The sequence below is a fragment of the Clupea harengus genome, chromosome 1, assembly GCF_900700415.2.
Source record: "Clupea harengus chromosome 1, Ch_v2.0.2, whole genome shotgun sequence".
Lineage (NCBI taxonomy): Eukaryota > Metazoa > Chordata > Actinopteri > Clupeiformes > Clupeidae > Clupea > Clupea harengus.
In genome coordinates, this window is record NC_045152.1 from 10,380,422 (window position 1) to 10,398,170 (window position 17,749).

Genomic DNA, 17,749 nt, shown 5'->3' on the forward strand with positions numbered 1-17,749 from the left:
TGTACATGGCAGATATTATAGTCTCTTTTAATAGCCTATACTTTTCTTGTGCGGACTGTATAAACCTTTAGTTTCCAATTATTACAGAAGCTGTGTTTGGAAACCCAGTGTCATATGCTACATTTGGTAAATTCAGGAAATAAGTATTTACAGTTTGTCAATAAACAAAGGGTCGGACATATTGCATCTTCTCTGTTCGCTACAAAGCCACCTGAATAAGCTCACTGCTAAGGCAGCTAGTTTCATTGTAGCCATTATGTCAATGTCAACACCAGTGTATAGCAATCGCCAATAACTTCTTCCTGGCCGTCGTAAATCCTGTAACCGTCAGACGTTGTATGCTCAGAACTTACTGCTGGTCACATTCTCATCTGCATTTCTCGTGATATGCCAACGTGGGACCTCCAGAAAGTTAATTCCACAAAACTCTCTTCAAAATATTTAATAACAATGACACCACTAGCCCCTTTTATCGAAGATTCTTGTCAGTCTATTGTTTTTTGTTTACTTAAGTCGAATTACCATTGTGTAAGGTAATCTTAAAATGAATTATGTTCCAGAGTTAGATTTCAGGTCATTGACAAAAAGGATGGAGGCTTGTCCATTCCCCAAGGCGATGGACTGGTAAAACTTAAATCATATTCTAAATTTCAGACCATGTATTAATGTCTAGATTTCCATTTCGTTCTTCCATAATACACTACCTTTTAAAAACAAATCTGTGTTTGCAAAACAGGGCCAGCTATACATTATCCTAAAGGTGATTACAATCTTTGATTTATAAAATCTATCAAGTTTTGCATAAAAGGATACAGACTTTAAATGCAAACCAGATCAATGACTTTGATCAAAGTAATTTATTCTATATTCCTTTTCAAATCCGTAAAATATACAATAACAGGCATATCCCCTAAGACAGTACAATTTCAAAGTAAGACATCAATGCACTTGCAAAATAAAACATTGAAAAACTTGGTGTGCACAAGTCAGAAGCTTTCTCGCATTGTTTTACAGCACCACATCTTTCAGTAAAAATTGGACATTTCCGCATTTCTCAGATGACTGGTCACATATGCCACATGGCAGAATTTGTTTACAGAAACATTTCTGATACTTTCTGCCACCCTGTCAGCAAAGCAAGAGTGTTCATAGGGATCAGGTGGGTCTGGGTTTCAGTTTGTTGGTTAAGAACACAAAGGCCTGAAATTACTTACAAACAATTCCGTATATAGAAATTCCTTACTGCCTTTCTTTTTCTTTCAGATTATCAAATATATATGGATGAACTGACCATCCCGTATATGTTCAGGTATTTGTCAATCTGGATAAAATAACATTTGGAAACATGCTAAAGTTTCTGGGTTTACCAATTATATATTACGTATCTGACAATTGTGGAGGGAAGGCTAGGTTAAAAATTCTCAATTCGAATGGGGGAAATATGTCAACAAGTCAATAACAGGATAGACAACATACATTATATTGAGCAAGATAAATTAATGGCTTGTCAATTCAAAAAAAATCTCTTCTCTGATACACAGCATGTGGTTAAATACTTCACTTTATTGTACTTCTTTTAGGTAACCAAGACTTTTTTTGTTTTGAACATCAATGGATTCACACTTTCAGGTTGGGCAAATCCTTGCGGTGAATTCTCTGTCTGCGTATGGCCCTGAGATGGAGCGGAACACAAATGCCCTCGTGTCTCTCAGGAAGGGTTAAACAACCATGTGCTTGTTTATCCTCTCCCCTCTACACGCACACACGTACACACACACACACACACACACACACACACAGACACACACACACACACACACACACACACACACACACACACACACTCTTGGTGCAGGAGATTAGGGAGAGGACTCAGGACTAAAGACTCTATCAGAGACCTTTATTCAGGGTTAATGACGTGAGTAAAACAACGTAAAAACTGAACGCTCAAACTGGGAGCTGGATTTTGCTTGACTGCTAAGGCATGATGGAGGGAAAGAGAGGAGGAGACAACAGGGTGAAGAACACAAACATAAAAAAAAAAAAAAATAAAGATGTGATTTTTTTTTTTTTTTTTTTAAAGAGAGAAATGAGGAGGTACTGTATTAGCAGCAGTTTGTATTCCTTTTTTCATCATCATCTTCCTCTTTTTTTTGTCTTGTAATAGAGGAGCCTGTGGGTGGGGGGCTCCAGGTTGGCATGGGTACGAGTGAGTCCAGAGGAGCACAAGGGTTACAGGACCTCGTCGCTCTCGGCTGTGTGGAGCTGCGTGTCATCTGCGTCCGTCATACTGCTCTCTTGCGACTCCTCTACGTCGGCTGCTGGACAGAACAGACATGGTCAACAATAAGAATGGCCGACAAAGTGATTAAAGTCTGTGAGGAATTTGCAAATGTCAAGTTATTCTTGCAAAGAGGATTAAAATAAAAAAAATGGACTGATTTTGATACAACGCTTCAACCTGTTTCCTAAGCATGTGAATGGCAGAACTCACTTGAAAAGTAGGGGTAGTCCTCAGGGATGACTGGCTCCTCGTCATCTGGGAGGTATCTCTTGTCTATGGCCTCTTTGATCTGGTTGTTAGCCCCTTTGGGGTCCAGGTCCATGGCCCAGGAGAAGTTCATGAGCGCCAGATGAGTCTGACCGAGCTTCTTATAGACCTGAGAAGGGGGAAGAATATCAGCACTATGGGAGTTCACAAGACCCCCCATACCAGCAAGGTCTCGATAGGATTCCCTATGAAGATGCAATGTCAAATAGTTGTGCTTTTGGATAGAGGATTTGCTATTAAAGGGGACCGTCACAGCAAGCAAACGCACACACACACACAATGAATCACCAGGGCCAGAAAAAGAAAGTAATTAGTTGGGAAACTCTTCCAGCTTACCTTTCCTATTAAAAAGTAAACAAGTGACTCTTTGGGCACAATCTGTTTCAGCTCCTCCAGTTCCTGCAGAGCAGCCTGAAGATCATGGAAGACACAACATTTTTAGTGGTTTAGCAGAGGAGCTTGACCCATGCCCAACCCATCTGCATTCATCTAAATCAATAGACATCTCAGACAAGCAGAGCACTGGGAGCAGGTTTAGCATTAGACTGGTACAGACCTTGTACTTCTCATTCGCGAAGAGAATGGACGCCCTGTGGAATTTGCATAGTGGGTTTTTGGGGTCGATGCTGATGGCTCTGTTCAGGGTCTCCAAGGCGTGATCAGATTTCTTCAGTGCGTGCTGAACCTGGAGTAAAGACAACAGACTACTCAGAGGGTGGCATTCAGACTTCACTGGGAATCTACCACAGTCCCTTTGATAAACAGAATGTAGATGTTTTTAAAAGAGCTACTTGGAGGAGATGCCATGAAGCCCCAGTTATAACAAGCCTCACTTGCTCTGGCGTTGTTGCTTGGCCCAAGAAGCCACAGCAAGGCTACAAAGGTTAAAAGACAGTGCTATTTTTAGTATGTATGTGAATATTAATGAATATAGAATGCACGCAGTAGGAACATTCGGACCCAGACGCCATGCTATCCGGGCCGTGACCTTTAGGTTTGATCACCCCACATTCACACCCCTCACCCGCTCCAACTCAGACTTCACACAATCATCTGCACCGCCTGTTATCACCTCCCCCCTGACTCCCCACCGGCACTGACGGTCTGTGAAGAGGATGCGTCAGCTCTTTCAGAGACGGAAGATAAGGAAGGCATCAGGCCCAGACGGTGTGTCAGCCTCCTGTCTGAAAGCCTGCGCTGATCAGCTGGCTTCACATGGATCTTCACATGGATCTTCAACAGATCTCTGGAGCTGTGTGAAATCCCCTCCTGCTTCAAATGCTCCACCATCATCCCAGTCCCTAAGAAACACTCCATCACTGGACTGAATGACTACAGGCCCGTCGCCCACGTCTGTGGTCATGAAATCCTTTGAAAGACTGGTGTTAACCCATCTGAAAGACATCACAGGCCCCCTGCTGGACCCTCTGCAGTTTGCCTACCGGGCAAACAGGTCAGTGGATGATGCAGTCAACATGGGGTTGCACTACATCCTGCAAAACCTCAACTCCCCAGGGACGTATACAAGGATGCTGTTTGTAGACTTCAGCTCGGCGTTTAACACCATCATCCCAGAAATCCTCCTCACCAAACTCACTGTGCCCGCCTCCACCTGTCAGTGGTTTACAAACTTACTGATAGACCCGGTCAGACTGCACTGGAGCACCTCAGGGATGCGTGCTCTCCTCACTGCTCTTCTCCCTCTACACTAACGACTGCACTGACTCAACTATAAAGAAAGCTGAAATTTTATCTCTGAAATATTAAGATGCTGGATGAAGCAATTCATAAGGCACCATTTGTAGGCTTAGCTGTGGAGGAGTCCACTGATGTGTCTGACAACACTCAGCAGTTGGTTTATGGAAGGTTCTTCAACGAGGACAAGAAAGAGTTTTGTAAAGACCTGTTAGGTGTTCCAACCCTTCAGACCAGTACAAGAGGAGAGGACATTTATAATAAAAGACATGCAAGTGGAGAGAGGCCCACTGGGAGACTCACCACTCCAATATGGCACAACAGCACTGAACTCTGAGGGTTGATGCTCAGGGCCTTCTTAAAGTGGATCTCTGCCAGGTTGAACTTCTCCTGCTTGTAGTAGATCATACCTAAGCCATACCTGCAGCGAGGAGAGATAGCAGAGGACAGAGGGGGTTAAAAGCATGTAATACAAGTTAGAAGTTACAGGAACAATTCAGTTATGAAGATGATACTCAGTACACACACACGCACACACGCACCAGCTACTTCCACTCCACCTAGTGGGTAGAGAATGCTGTGACACTATGATCCTACCAGGCATTGTAGTGGCGTGTGTTGAGGCGGATGGCGTTACGGAAGCATCCCAGAGCTTTCTCCAGCTCTTCCGTTAGCACCAGCTCGTGGCCCAGGAGTGTATAAGCGTACGCAAAGCTGGGGTCCACCTGGATCGCACGCGTGAAGAACTTAATGGCAATGTCATGTTCCCGCTGAAGACTGAAACAGTTACCCGCTACACACCAAGGCTGAAGATAGGGAAGGGGGAGAGAGAGACAGAGAGATAAGAAGAGAGTAAGTGTGTGTGTGTGTGTGTGTGTGTGTGTGTGTGTATATATATATATATATATATATATATATATACACACACACACAAAAATAACCAAACATTTCATATTTCTATCCGATCTCTGCAGCTCCTGGCGGCCATCAATAGCAGAGGCTGACCCGGGGCAGCTACCTCAGGTGAGTTCTTGTCCATATCGGTGAGGTCTTTGGAGAGGGCTGAGAGCGCCACGTCCTTCTGCAGGTGCCACAGGGTGGTGGAGTAGATCTCCATGCCCTCAACACGGTAGCTCTCAATCCGCCGCACCTCCGAGAAGATCCGCTCCGCCTGGGTCAGGGACACGGAGATACAAGGGTTAACGCCCATGTTATCATCCAGCCAATAACAGGCTATTAGGATGACCAATCAGATGTTTCCTTTGCCCAACACACCTAGACAAAGTCAAATTATAACAATAAAAGAGATGAAGTGCTATCAACAGTCTAATTGCTAATTCATAACACTAAGACAATATCCCTTTTCTGAATGTGCACAACTGATTTTATAATCAGTCATATTCATCCCATGGTGAGGATTACATTTTCAGGAGACTAAACAGTGAGACCACATCTCTCTACCACCAATTTTGTCTGTTTGTTTGTTTAGCTGCATGCATTTGTGCGGATGACTTCATAATCCATATTCATCCCATGATGAGATAAAAATGTCTCAGAGCAAGGCAATTCAACCTAAACTACCTGCAACCTTAAAAGTCAATTAATATACCATTGTCCCTCATTATATCTATGCCTGCCCTTACCTGCGTGTACTCGGCCAGCTCGAAGTGTGCACGTCCGATCTGGCTCAGGACCCAGCCGGTGTTGTAGTGGTGTGTGGGTAGCTGGCTCAGGATGTTGATGGCCTCTTTGCAGTTGTAGGAGCAGAGAGCCACGTAGCCTCGCCCAACGTCCCGCATCAGGCTCATCAGTCCATCTGAGGGGGGATGCAGGAGACAGAGAGGAAGTGACTGATGGAATCCTAAGGTAGTCAAAAGCTCTCGACACAAGGTTCTATACAATAACGGTTCCCCAAGAATGCCTGTGGTGTTAATGAATAATTCACAAAAGATAAGAAATACAAAAATTCAGAGAGGAGTGTCTGGAACCATTGAACTTTGCTTTACTATAGGATGTATCCACCTATACACACACACGGTACCTTTTCATATATTTATCAGTAGGCACTGACATTCACATCTGTATCCTACTATGGGCCTACGACATGCATTCTGTCTCAGTTTGTTTGTCATTAACATTATGATAACAATACATCCTTCCCTGATCCCACGCTGTGGCCTACCTGCGGCCGCCTTCTGCAGGGTGAAAGCCTGCAGGTGGGAGGAGCCCAGGCTGCCCTTGCCTTCACAGAGGGAGGAGTCGAGTTTGAGCAGCTCGATGCTTTCGTTAAGGTTAGAGGGTGTGATGCCCCCCTTACCCGTCTTGGTTTTAGTCTTCCGGTTGGGGATCTTCGTGGGGAACTTCATTTTTAGTTTCTTGCTGTTCTCCTGTTAAGGGAATGCCCAGGTAGTCAATTAATCGACTAATCAATAACAGCATAGGCAGAGTCTCTGGTCTCACTATACAGTCCACACACAGTGGCCTACGCTACTAACAGATGACTGCCTCTATTTAAGACCGGTGATAAACCCTGTGCATAGACCTGCAACCAAGGAAAGTTACTTTTCACAGCAGAGACCCGTTTCACTGTCATCTGCACTGCTAACACAAGCAGTCACCAAAAGACAATTACCATTACTGACAACTGCGCTGTCTAACACTCAGGCATAAATAGGACATATAAAATGTAACCAAATAAATGTAAGAATGTAATAAAGCACATATCCAAATAGGTGTGTGTGTGTGTACCTTGGCAGTAGAACTGGCACTGGTGAAGAGTCTGGAGCTTCTCCTCGGCTGCACGTTAGGAGGCGCAGCGATGGTTGGGCTCAGCACTTGAGGTGTGGTACTGCGGGACAAAGAGCTTTGGTTAGGTTACTATTTATTTATATTACTACTGCTACAAATGCTGCTGCTACAACTGCTATTTTTATTACAACAGACGACCACACACTCCAACTCCAACACTGTCTAAAATATAATGATAAACATTATTGTTAATCATCAGACATCTCACTCAAATCAATACCAGAAGTTGGTAGTAGCACAATAATTTAAGTTACTCTGCTTTAATGTGGACATTACTGTGCTTTAAGAAACAGGTTCATTAACAGCCCATACTAAGTGAGCTATTGCAAGAAAAATCCACTGTGTTTTGAAGGGAATTATTGTATCTATGTGAAGAATTCTAAGGAATAACCTAGAAACAGGAGTATTGTAAAAAGAACACTACAACACAACAATACTGCATTCAATTTCCATTTCCTTGTTTGTAGAGTACAAGAGTGCTTGTTGTTCCAGAAAGCTAGACCTAAGGGCTCAAGTATGCATATGTGGACACAGCTTCATGCAATGTGGACACGGATCTGCGCATGCAAGTCTCCAAAGTATACTAGTTTTGCTGCTGCAGACATCTCTTGGTACACAAGCTCAATCAAGTGTTCAAGTGTTTGAAATAATATCTCTACATGGTGTGATGCAGCAAAACATTTTAGTTTTTTCTGCCCCTTCATAACAGTTTACTCCTCTATTTAAATAGCAATAGCTACCTACCTTAAAATACTGTTGTTGGTGATCTAGCAATTCGCTGAAGCATGAAATAAACCAACCTCTCATTTTATCAGCAAATCTCCAGTAGCAGCGAGCAAACATACCAATTAAAATGTGCACCTGTACTGTAAGTCGCTTTGGATAAAAGCATATACTAAATGGATAGATAGCGCAAATGGATTTTGTTTTCTCTTGACCCTGAGCCAGTGCTTTACAACTTGCAAGTACATGCTCAGTCAACGCGCACAAGTTGGTACAGACACAACATTTTGGTGCTGCACGGACACAACATTTTGGTGCTGCACGGACAGTCCGCAAGGACTGTGCCTTTTGACGGAATTTGCATCAGACCGTGTCTGTAGAACTATACTTTCCGCTTAACAGATGCCCCACCCCCATACCCCTGACAGACAAACCTGGTTTGTGGGGCAGTGGTCTGGGTCTGGTTGAAGGGGATGGGGATGACCTCTCTGCTGTTCCCACTCTGTGCAAACACTGACTTTGTGCCGACTTGGCTGATTCGGGCAAGAGACTGAAAAAGAGAATAGACAGTACAGTCAGAGCTCCATTGATTCAAACACACACCTTGTCATGTATTGAGCCTCCTGCATCCCCCCACCCAATCACACACACACAGAAAAAAAAAAAACACTACCTACTCAGCCTTAGAAGAGAATAGAATCAGTTTTCACAGCATCCTTACTTCAAAGGAGGCATACAAAATAAAAAGGGAGTGTGCATTTGTGTGCATGCCTGACTACATTTAAACTGAGAGTACAATTCAACCAAACACAGCACTGGTGACTAACAGATGCACATGTATTGCAGGGAAAGCTTGTAAAAACCTTTTGCTGTCAATCTATCAAGATACACATGGATGCTGTAACTAAACAGAATAGATAGGCAGTGAAATACTTCCTGCAGTAAGTCTTTCAAACTGCCAAGTGTTTGGGCTGGAATGAGGAAATGTCAACAGGCAAAGATGCTTTTAACTCTTCATTAACATTAATTTAGAAAATAATAGTATTCTATGTATTCGCTAGTGCTCCTTTATATATATACACATCCAGTAATGTATTTGCTGGCTGTGAATCTTTGCTGTAGCAAGACAGAAAGAGGACAGTGGTGTACACAAGGCATAACTGAGGTGGTGGTTATGGTAAGTTACTGGTGTTTCCTTATGGGCGGTTAGAGGGGCTTATCCAGCAGTAACGCACCTTCTTTGGTGGACCGGCAGCGGGCGGCGGCTCCATCCCTGAGCCACTGTGACCGTAGCTCTGCATGTACGTGGGGTCTCCCGGGCTGGGCTCCAGGGGCAGGATACCAAAACTGGATCAAATTGAAGAGACACAGACACAGACAGACACACAAAAAACAGCTGAGTGACACGACCAAGGTCCACGTCTGACACCACTACTTGCAACCCAGCTTCCTTACTGTTAGGGGTCTAGTCACAGTCACACTGTACTGTATTCCTCCATTAACATTATTCCATCATACAAATCATCAGTCAATGCTGAACTCTGCCTTAGTGCGCAAAGAAACGTTCTATGGATTTTAAGCATAACAGGTTCAATTAGGTTCAATTATCATCTGAAGGTAGTCAAATGAATCTACCTCACACTTGCACATTTATACCTGGTCAGCTAATTAAAGTGGTAAACTATGCGGTTCAGATGACTCGGACTTGAATTTCAGAGATGTGTTGTTCATTTGCCTGTTCAGAAAGCTCCGAGTCCTTTACCAATAAAGAGAGAGAGTGTAGAATGGAGGCCAGCTGTGACAGCCATATTAGGAGGCAGGGATAAGGCTGGATAAACACAGAGAACAGACACTTCTCCCGCCCAACTACACAGAGCCAGTGCTGCCTCCTGAAGACTGCAGTCTGTAAACATACAGCTCGAAGACACAGGGGCAGCCTCCACTGCCTTCCACATTAATAGTTTTCCCTTCAGAAATCCATGATGGGAGATTACAACAGGACACTTATGAGTGAATATATGGATTCTGATTCCTCAAAAAAAAAAAGTGCAGATTATTATATTTTTCAAATTGTAAAACTGACCTCATGAGTTAAGACTGCATACAAATATTGTCAATTCTCAGTGTGAGTTAACTGCACATTTGTGAGTGTGAGAGGGAACATGTCTTGGATGTGTGGAATAATCATTTAAAGGAGTGAAGTGTGTATGCACATTTCCTTATCATACCCTGCCGTGTGTGTTTGTGTGTGTGTGTGTGTGTGTGTGTGTGTTACCTGGGTGTGAGGGGGCTGAGGGCGGCAGGGCCACCCATCAGACTGCGGCCACTCTTGGGCTTGTTCTGCGGCTGCTTGCTGAGCACCGAGCCACCCGTGCTCAGAGGCACTAAGTCAGGCGAGATCACAGACGAGTCGATGTAGGACATGGACGAGTCCGTACCCAAAGTAGAGTACTTGGTGTTGGACGACTCCAGGTTGAGGCGGTTTAACTCCTGTGATTGAGACACAAGAGGAAAGGACGCATTAATGACCTTCCCTATGATATCAAGGTATATCCTGCTTTGAAGAGGGACTGCATACTTAAATGTGTTGGAGCTGTTAACAAAATTATATGACTGCATGAAAAACATCAATATCGAATTCCATAGGAGTCTCTCCCCAACCATCACCACTGCCAGTACCACTATCGTTTACAAACAGCCATGTGTCATGCACCTACTCAATAGGCTTGTCAGACAGGTCTGTCGCCACTATTCACAGGACTGAGGCTACATGACAATATTAAAACAACTTAACAGAGCAAAACTCAGCATTGCTTCCAAAAGAGAAAATGATGCCTCAGAACTTAACACATAGCTTAATACAAAAATCACAGTCCTGACTCCATATGAAACACCAGCATGAATCACCTGACAGATCTCATCTCATTCTTCCATCCTCAGTTTTATAATGCCTACCCTCCCTTTCCTTCCTCTTGTCAGTCTCTGCATTTCAAAGACACTATAGCAGAGCAACATGCTATCGTCCTTACACAAGAGGCCCAGATGGCCCTCCACCAGTGAGTCAGAAAACGGCTGCTGTTCAGCACGTGTCACACATCTGCCCATTACCACAAATCAGAGATTAGTCACACAAATATTCCATCTACCACACCTGTAATGTGTTTTAAGGATAACGAACACTGCTTTGATAATCTCACGTTTGTTTGTTTGTCATTTCAATTTGTTTCAGGAAGGCAAAGTAATCAATTGTTGCATTGTTATATTTTCCTGTCGGGTTACCAAACACCTGTCTGACGGCTCCAGAAATGATCCCCTAAGTGAAATAAAATTCCCTCCTTTATTCTCCTTTTCTGCTCTTTTGACTGGCTATTTGGACAAAGACTTTTGACCACTGAATGAACAAGTTGTTGATCATGATTTCTGGCACTCCTAAACTCAACAAATACACAACTCCTTTTAATTTAGTGCAATATTTCATGGACATTCGTTTGTGGTAGCCCATCACTTCAACTATATCCCAACCATACATAGCAAAAAATGTTCATCATCATGAGAATCAATATGAGAACGCAGCCTAAACCAAATATCTTGTCGGCAACATTTCTTTTTAACTTAATATTTAAAAACAGACATACACTAAGCAAAGAATCCAAAGAATGCGGCAAAATAGCATAGGTCCTTATCTAACGAGTACGTAGTGGTGTGATGGCTGTATCAGTTTGAGATGGTCTTTTCCCTAAATGGCCAATGGTCAGAAACCTCATGCAAAACATGACAACAGCTTATACAACAATGCACTGGCGAATCAATTGTTAAATTAAACAAGTAAGCAAGGTAGCTGGCTAGCTTTTATCAATGCCAAATGTGCTGGTGTTAATGTTTGCACCTGTTGGGTGTTAGCTAGTTTCAGACAAAAACTTTGTAATGCCTCTAACATGTCAGGTATATTAGTTGGCTGATTGTGTAGGTTGGGAAGAGGAGAATATAGACGTACTAATGTGTCCTGTGGAGTCTCCATGAGGACACTGTCCACCTGGCGGTGAGAGGGGTTGTGACTGGGCGTATGGGCTGGGCTAATTGGTAGCTGGTTGAGTCCGCCTCCACTCCCACTGCTGAAGTTCTGCAGGGACGTCAGTTTGAATATCTGTTCTGGGTCGGGCCGCTCACCTGCAGAACGCAGAACGCAGAACACACACACACACACACACACACACACACACACACACACACACACACACACACACACACACACACACACACACACACACACACACACACACACACACACACACACACACACACACACACACACCACACCACACACACACACACACACACACACACACACACACTAATCTTTAAGGCTAGTTTCTGATATTGTCTTAAAACCAGTAAGGAATCCAATAAAGGACGTAAGGAACGGTTTCTCAAGCAATTTGCCATGTACATACTCACATAAAATGCACACCATTTCATTATCAACAAAGACAACTCAAATATCTATACTATGCAACAATGACTTCAATGACCATGGGCTCAGAAAAATCCCCAGGAACTCACCAATTTGACAGAGGGATTCAAAGGGAGACCAAAGGAAAGGGTTCAAACTCAGGCTCTTCTGATAACACTCTGAACCCTTGGCAAGCCGGTCTGTTTTGCTACAGGGAAACATTAAGTGTGGTCAGTCCAAAAAAAAAAAAAACATCTATGCGACTCATAGATTGCAATCCAATAAACTTTATGAAATTCAGATAATTGCACCTCACAGTTCTCTGGCTGTCTCAAAAAAAAAACTCTGGTGTTCACAGACTGTGCAGTCTTAGCAGTGTAAATGGGGAAAAACATAGTAGCTTGGACCTAGCCACAAACAATTCTAGCCATTCAACACCTTCCTTCAGGGGCTCAGAAGGGAGGAATGTAATTTGATTGGCTGTTGAGGTCAAATAACAACAACCTTTCCCCAGAATCACGGACTCAAAGTACACACAGGGAGAGGAAACAGCGCTGATGTACGTGGGTTTAATGGCAGAACACTATGGGGTCATACAGCCCCTCAAATCTTGTTTTAGGAAACAAGCCCCTCAAATTTTGTTTTAGGAAACAACCAATAGCACAGCTTTAGGGCTCCCGGTGAGTGATCACGTGTTTATTAGTCTCTCAGCACCAGTTTGCCCTCACACTGTTACTGAGTCTCCAGAAATAACTATTGCCTCAGCGAGGCCTTGTACAATACATTACAGTCCAATTCAAACCTTGGGACTTAGCACACAAATGCATAATGATTCGAATTAAGGACTACTGCACAATTACAAAGCAAAGTTATGTTAGATGTAATAGTTGAGTTGTTGAACATCTTCTACCAAGCAGTAAAACCTTTTTTTTTTCTTTTTAATCACTTATTTTCTGTGCTACACTTGCAGAACCATACCCTATACACTTTTTCACAATGATGTTTGAGCGGCCTGCCCAAATACAGATCAAATCCCTCACAAGTCTAGCGTAAGCTACAGATCTAAGTATCAAACAGAGGACATGTACAAACTGAAAAAGTGTCTCTAGTGCTCTTTACCAGTAAATTTGACCAAGTAGAGCCAATGTGAAGCAAGCAGCGTCCCCGAACTCTGAGACGATGTCATCCTGACTCTTCTGTTTATTCAGGACTCCTCCAGTCAGAATCTGCTCTCCCTCTGCAAGCCTGAGGCACAAACACACACACAGATGCAAACAGACATGCATCATACACACGAAGGCACAAAAAACACAAATATGAACCACACACATGCACAAACAACGCACACAAACATTTTGCAAGTTATCCAGAGACTCCTCCGTACATACGGAGGTGCCAACCACTATTTCTTGAAATGCTCATAAACATGTAGGTGGACATTTTTGTCTATATGAACAATATATGTTATAATGTAACATCAGGGTGGATCTTTCTTCTATCCGAAAGTGGTTAAGCTCCTTCTAGAAATCCAAATGCTCCAAAGCCCTACACTCTGTTAAGTGAACAAAGATATTAGGAGGATATGCCTAAATGAAGTTAACACAATGTGGAAAAATTAACATTACCATGCGGAAAAAAAACCTTTTTAGACTTTCTAGACAATGCAGCAAACAGTTCACCATCACAACCTACTGACATGATGGCGACATGCCTGGGTCTGCCTGAGTGATGCCAGAAAATCATCAGCGCACTTCCACCCTCTGTACTCCCCCACAAACAAACAAACACATGCACATGGAACTGAGGATTTGTCCGACATCCCCAAATACTATCAGTGTCCCAACCAACCCATGCTGAAATAAGCTGGAATAAATGGCAGTCACATACTTGCTGAGCTCTACACAGCATTTGGCCAGGAGGTATTTGCATTGCGGCGTGGTACAGCTGTGACCCTTCAGGAGGTGGTAGGCCTTGTAGGCCTTTCCCGAGCGGTAGTAACATGTGGCTAACAGGAAGAGACCCTCCTCTGAATGCACTGTTAAGGAAAAAGGGGGAGGAAGAAGAGGAGAGGATAGAGAGGGTGGTGAGAAAATCATCATAAATACCAAATCAATGAGTTCGTATGGTCTCCTGGACTCTGCAGTGCTATTCTCCCATGTTTTTACTTTAACTACAGTTCTTCACTGAAAGGTTCCACTGTACAGCCCTTAAGACATAGAGTTAGTATCAAATGATGAATGGTTCTTTGTGGAACCCTTTAGGTTTTCAGCTTTAAGACAAAAAGACAGTGCTCCAGAAGAACATTTAGCCTAATGGTTGGAAGTAGACACTTTAAGTTCCTCTATAGTGCCAAGCCAATAAAAGGGAGGGAAAAGCTGCAAAGTGATTTCTTTGGGACACCAAGCCAAGATCCCCTTGCAGTGCCCAATGAGAGCACTGACACCGGAAGCAGTCTGTGCCATCTGTCTTAGTACCACTGGTGGCAAATGAATTAAAGCCTTTCATGACATGAGTCATAGTCCCACAATTCATCATTACATTCAGTGTTCCACCTGATCCTTTGTCTCAGTGATTTTTGCTATAGAAATAAAAGCCTACAAGGGTTTGTGAAAAGAGCAATGCTACTACATCTGATTTGCACACTTGTACTGTATTGCACAAAGCCAGTTGCAATCGTGTCACAAGCTTTGAAATCTAATTTTGAGGAGGCCTCCAGCTAGGACAAATTGAGGGGGAAGCATTGCGAATGGGAACACACAGGCCGTTTTTAGACTTAAACCATGGAGTCAGAAATTAAACAAAACACTGCTCTTCAAAATCAGCACAAAAAGAGGTATTACGGGGCTAGACAAGACCGTGACTGATGTTTTCAAATTATGCCTGAATACAAATGTTTCGCCACATTTACCTTCAGCATAGAGCCTTTCTGCCAGGAAAACTGCATCACGATAGGCATAGTGGTTTAAAGCGTGCCAAACAGCAGCCTAGAAAAGAAAAAAGAAAAAATGAAGATTGTAAGGGAAAGGAGATGGGGTAGTCGGGAGTTAACATTAAACTCCAAGGTGCAGGCATCTTTACAGATATGTGCCTTGGAACCAGAAAACTGATATGACAAGACAAACGCCTGGAATTGTGATCACCCAAAAAAATCTGCTTATGGAAAGAAAGGCTAGACGAAAATACAAAGCAATCAGTGGCACCTTTTCGTTTAAAAAAAGAACACAAAGAGAGGTGTCAGCACATGCACTCTTTACTATGTATGCAAACAGAGCTGCGAACTCGTTAATTTGCTTGCAAACCACATTGAGGCAGAGCCAAAGGGGAGAGAAGGCTATGAGAATGTCAAATGCAAAGGCAAACGATGTCCTTGAGAGACCTCGCACTGAAGGGATGATTTTTAGGGCCCACACTATGTATACTATACTATGTATATTCATCTCTCATCATCTTAACAGCAGGTCAAGAGCAGAAGGGTAACAAATTGAGTCACGTCAATAGCAATCAAACAGAGCAATTAGGTGTTCACTGTCTTCCTGGTAAACTGGGTATAAGAGAAATGATATTCATGGGAATTAAGCTGTACCGTTTGGATACATTTCTGAGTAAATAGCCTGAATGTCCTTATTGGTTTTACTCAAAGTCAGGTCTGCGTTGACACATGCATTTGACCTATTAGTTAGCCATAACATTAAGATTACTCTACGCACATAACCGGCATTACAGCTAATACAAATTAGCTGGTGTTCGGTATTTTACTCCAGTTTAAGGGACTAGTGGGTAAGACCTAACAAAGACGTTACAATACCATGCCAAATTTTAAACATTAACGCTATTTGCCAGCTAACCGGCTTGGCAATAGGTCCGATCCTGTTATGTCAAGACGAACTCATCTTCCAAAACATGACCACGATAACGTTACTCAAGGAAGTGTCTAACATTTGATAGGTCTGACAGATTGGCTACCTGCATTTGAATGCGTTAACGTGATTTCGTGAGCATTCAGTGTTAGCGAACTAGCTAGTTGCCAGGTTAAAGCAATAAAGGGCCAACAGTTGACGATAGGTAGATAGATAACTAACTAGCAGGTGAGAAGTCAAGTAAACCTCTTGCATTTTAGCAAGTTGTATTAGCTTGCACGGTAGTGTTAACAACACAATGCTAACTGATAATCAGTGCGTTCAGACAGCAAGGTTATCTTGCTAGTTTAGCAAATATGCCCATAGTAACTATGCGGACTTGCTAGCCTTGTATGATAACAAATGGTCTAATATGCAAGCTAGCTAACTCAGCATTACAGTAAAGATCTCAGGTAACAGTGGGTTAACGTTAGATGCTAGCAATCAGTAGCTTGCTAGCATGTTAGCTAACGTTAACGAGCTGCAGTTTAAAAGCAAGCGTAGTTATTTGTAGACAACTGCATATTATGCATAACACAAATGTACTAGAAACAACTTGCAAATATTAACCACAACCTCTTCAGTGTTTTCCTACGCACCATTAACATACAGTAGTTAAACAGCGAGCTAGCTAACCAAGTTAGGCCAGGCCATTTGTTTTGAGGCCGCAGTGTAGAAGTAGTGGGGTTTCCCGTTAGCGAGTGCGAGCTCTGGCTCATATTAATGTAACCATTCATGCATTTGACAGCAAACCTTAGAACAAACATTTTCTTTCGTCGGCCTACCTGGACAGGTTCCTGCAACACCGTCATTCCGTTGCCAAGCACCTTTGCTCTTCTCCTTTTTCGTTTCCCTCTTTCTCCTATACCTTTCCTAGTTCAGTATCCAGGCCAGAAGTAGATCCGAAGATTTGAACATACCAACCGTTATCGGCAACAACGAAAACTTCCGGACATTTCCGATTCAAATATATTTGGACGAAGAAACCCGATTTATGCCGAGGATAACCGAATCACATAAAACAGGATACAGTACAAACCAAAAAAAATGCAGCCTATTTCAAGTCGGATGTATGGTATAAATTACTGTACAACACTCCTGTTATAAATAATAACATTTCTAATTTTTTTAATTTTTTTTTTTTAGAATAATCCTATGCTGGAATAACATTTAAAATTTGAACGAATATGCAAGCAGGAAGTGTCCTAATAGTCCAGGCAAAGTAACTCATTTTGGAGCCAAGAATAGAACTAATTGTAAAATAATTTTTTCAGCATAGATCATTTCTATGAGGTGTCCAGAACAACATACTAAAAGTCCAAAGAAATCCTAGTTGAGGAAATATGTTTAATTCTCATCAATCCGAGATGTGTGCTAATAATGCCAGGCAACAATACACCCAAAAAATGTCATTTTTTCCCTTTACTCCTATCAAAATGAAACTTTACACAATGAAAGTCACCATGAAAAGTAACATTTTGTATTACAAGTTTCTTTGAAAATGAATTTTAATATGCAAATGAGCTATACACTAATCGAATATGCCCAAAATATACCCAAATAGGCTTAATGTTTTCCTTTACTCCTACCACAATAAAACTTTACATAGTAAAAGTATACATGAAA

At 42.6% G+C, this 17,749-nt stretch overlaps 1 protein-coding gene and 1 non-coding gene across 4 annotated transcripts; both read right to left on the reverse strand.

Moving 5' to 3' along the window:
* Positions 1–838: 838 nt before the first annotated feature.
* cdc27 (cell division cycle 27) lies at positions 839–17,089 on the reverse strand. Of its 3 annotated transcripts, none has more exons than XM_031567427.2 (19): positions 16,909–17,089; positions 15,136–15,211; positions 14,115–14,262; positions 13,347–13,472; positions 12,338–12,435; positions 11,772–11,944; positions 10,053–10,267; positions 9,013–9,124; positions 8,212–8,327; positions 6,995–7,094; positions 6,564–6,633; positions 5,890–6,062; positions 5,265–5,417; positions 4,844–5,052; positions 4,550–4,667; positions 3,108–3,236; positions 2,888–2,962; positions 2,495–2,660; positions 839–2,321 (listed from the first exon to the last, which is right to left on the reverse strand). In XM_031567427.2, the coding sequence occupies exons 1-19, from the start codon at positions 16,933–16,935 to the stop codon at positions 2,233–2,235; spliced, it is 2,373 nt and encodes a 790-aa protein (XP_031423287.1). In that variant the 5' UTR covers positions 16,936–17,089; the 3' UTR covers positions 839–2,232. The 3 variants fall into 3 exon arrangements, with proteins under 3 accessions (XP_031423287.1, XP_012672320.1, XP_012672321.1); XM_012816866.3 differs by having other exon boundaries at positions 6,429–6,633; positions 16,909–17,087; XM_012816867.3 differs by having other exon boundaries at positions 839–2,318; positions 6,429–6,633; positions 16,909–17,086.
* Positions 3,316–3,451, reverse strand: LOC116222718. Its single transcript, XR_004164747.1, has one exon. It is a non-coding gene; the product is annotated as a small nucleolar RNA SNORA50 (small nucleolar RNA).
* Positions 17,090–17,749: the final 660 nt, after the last annotated feature.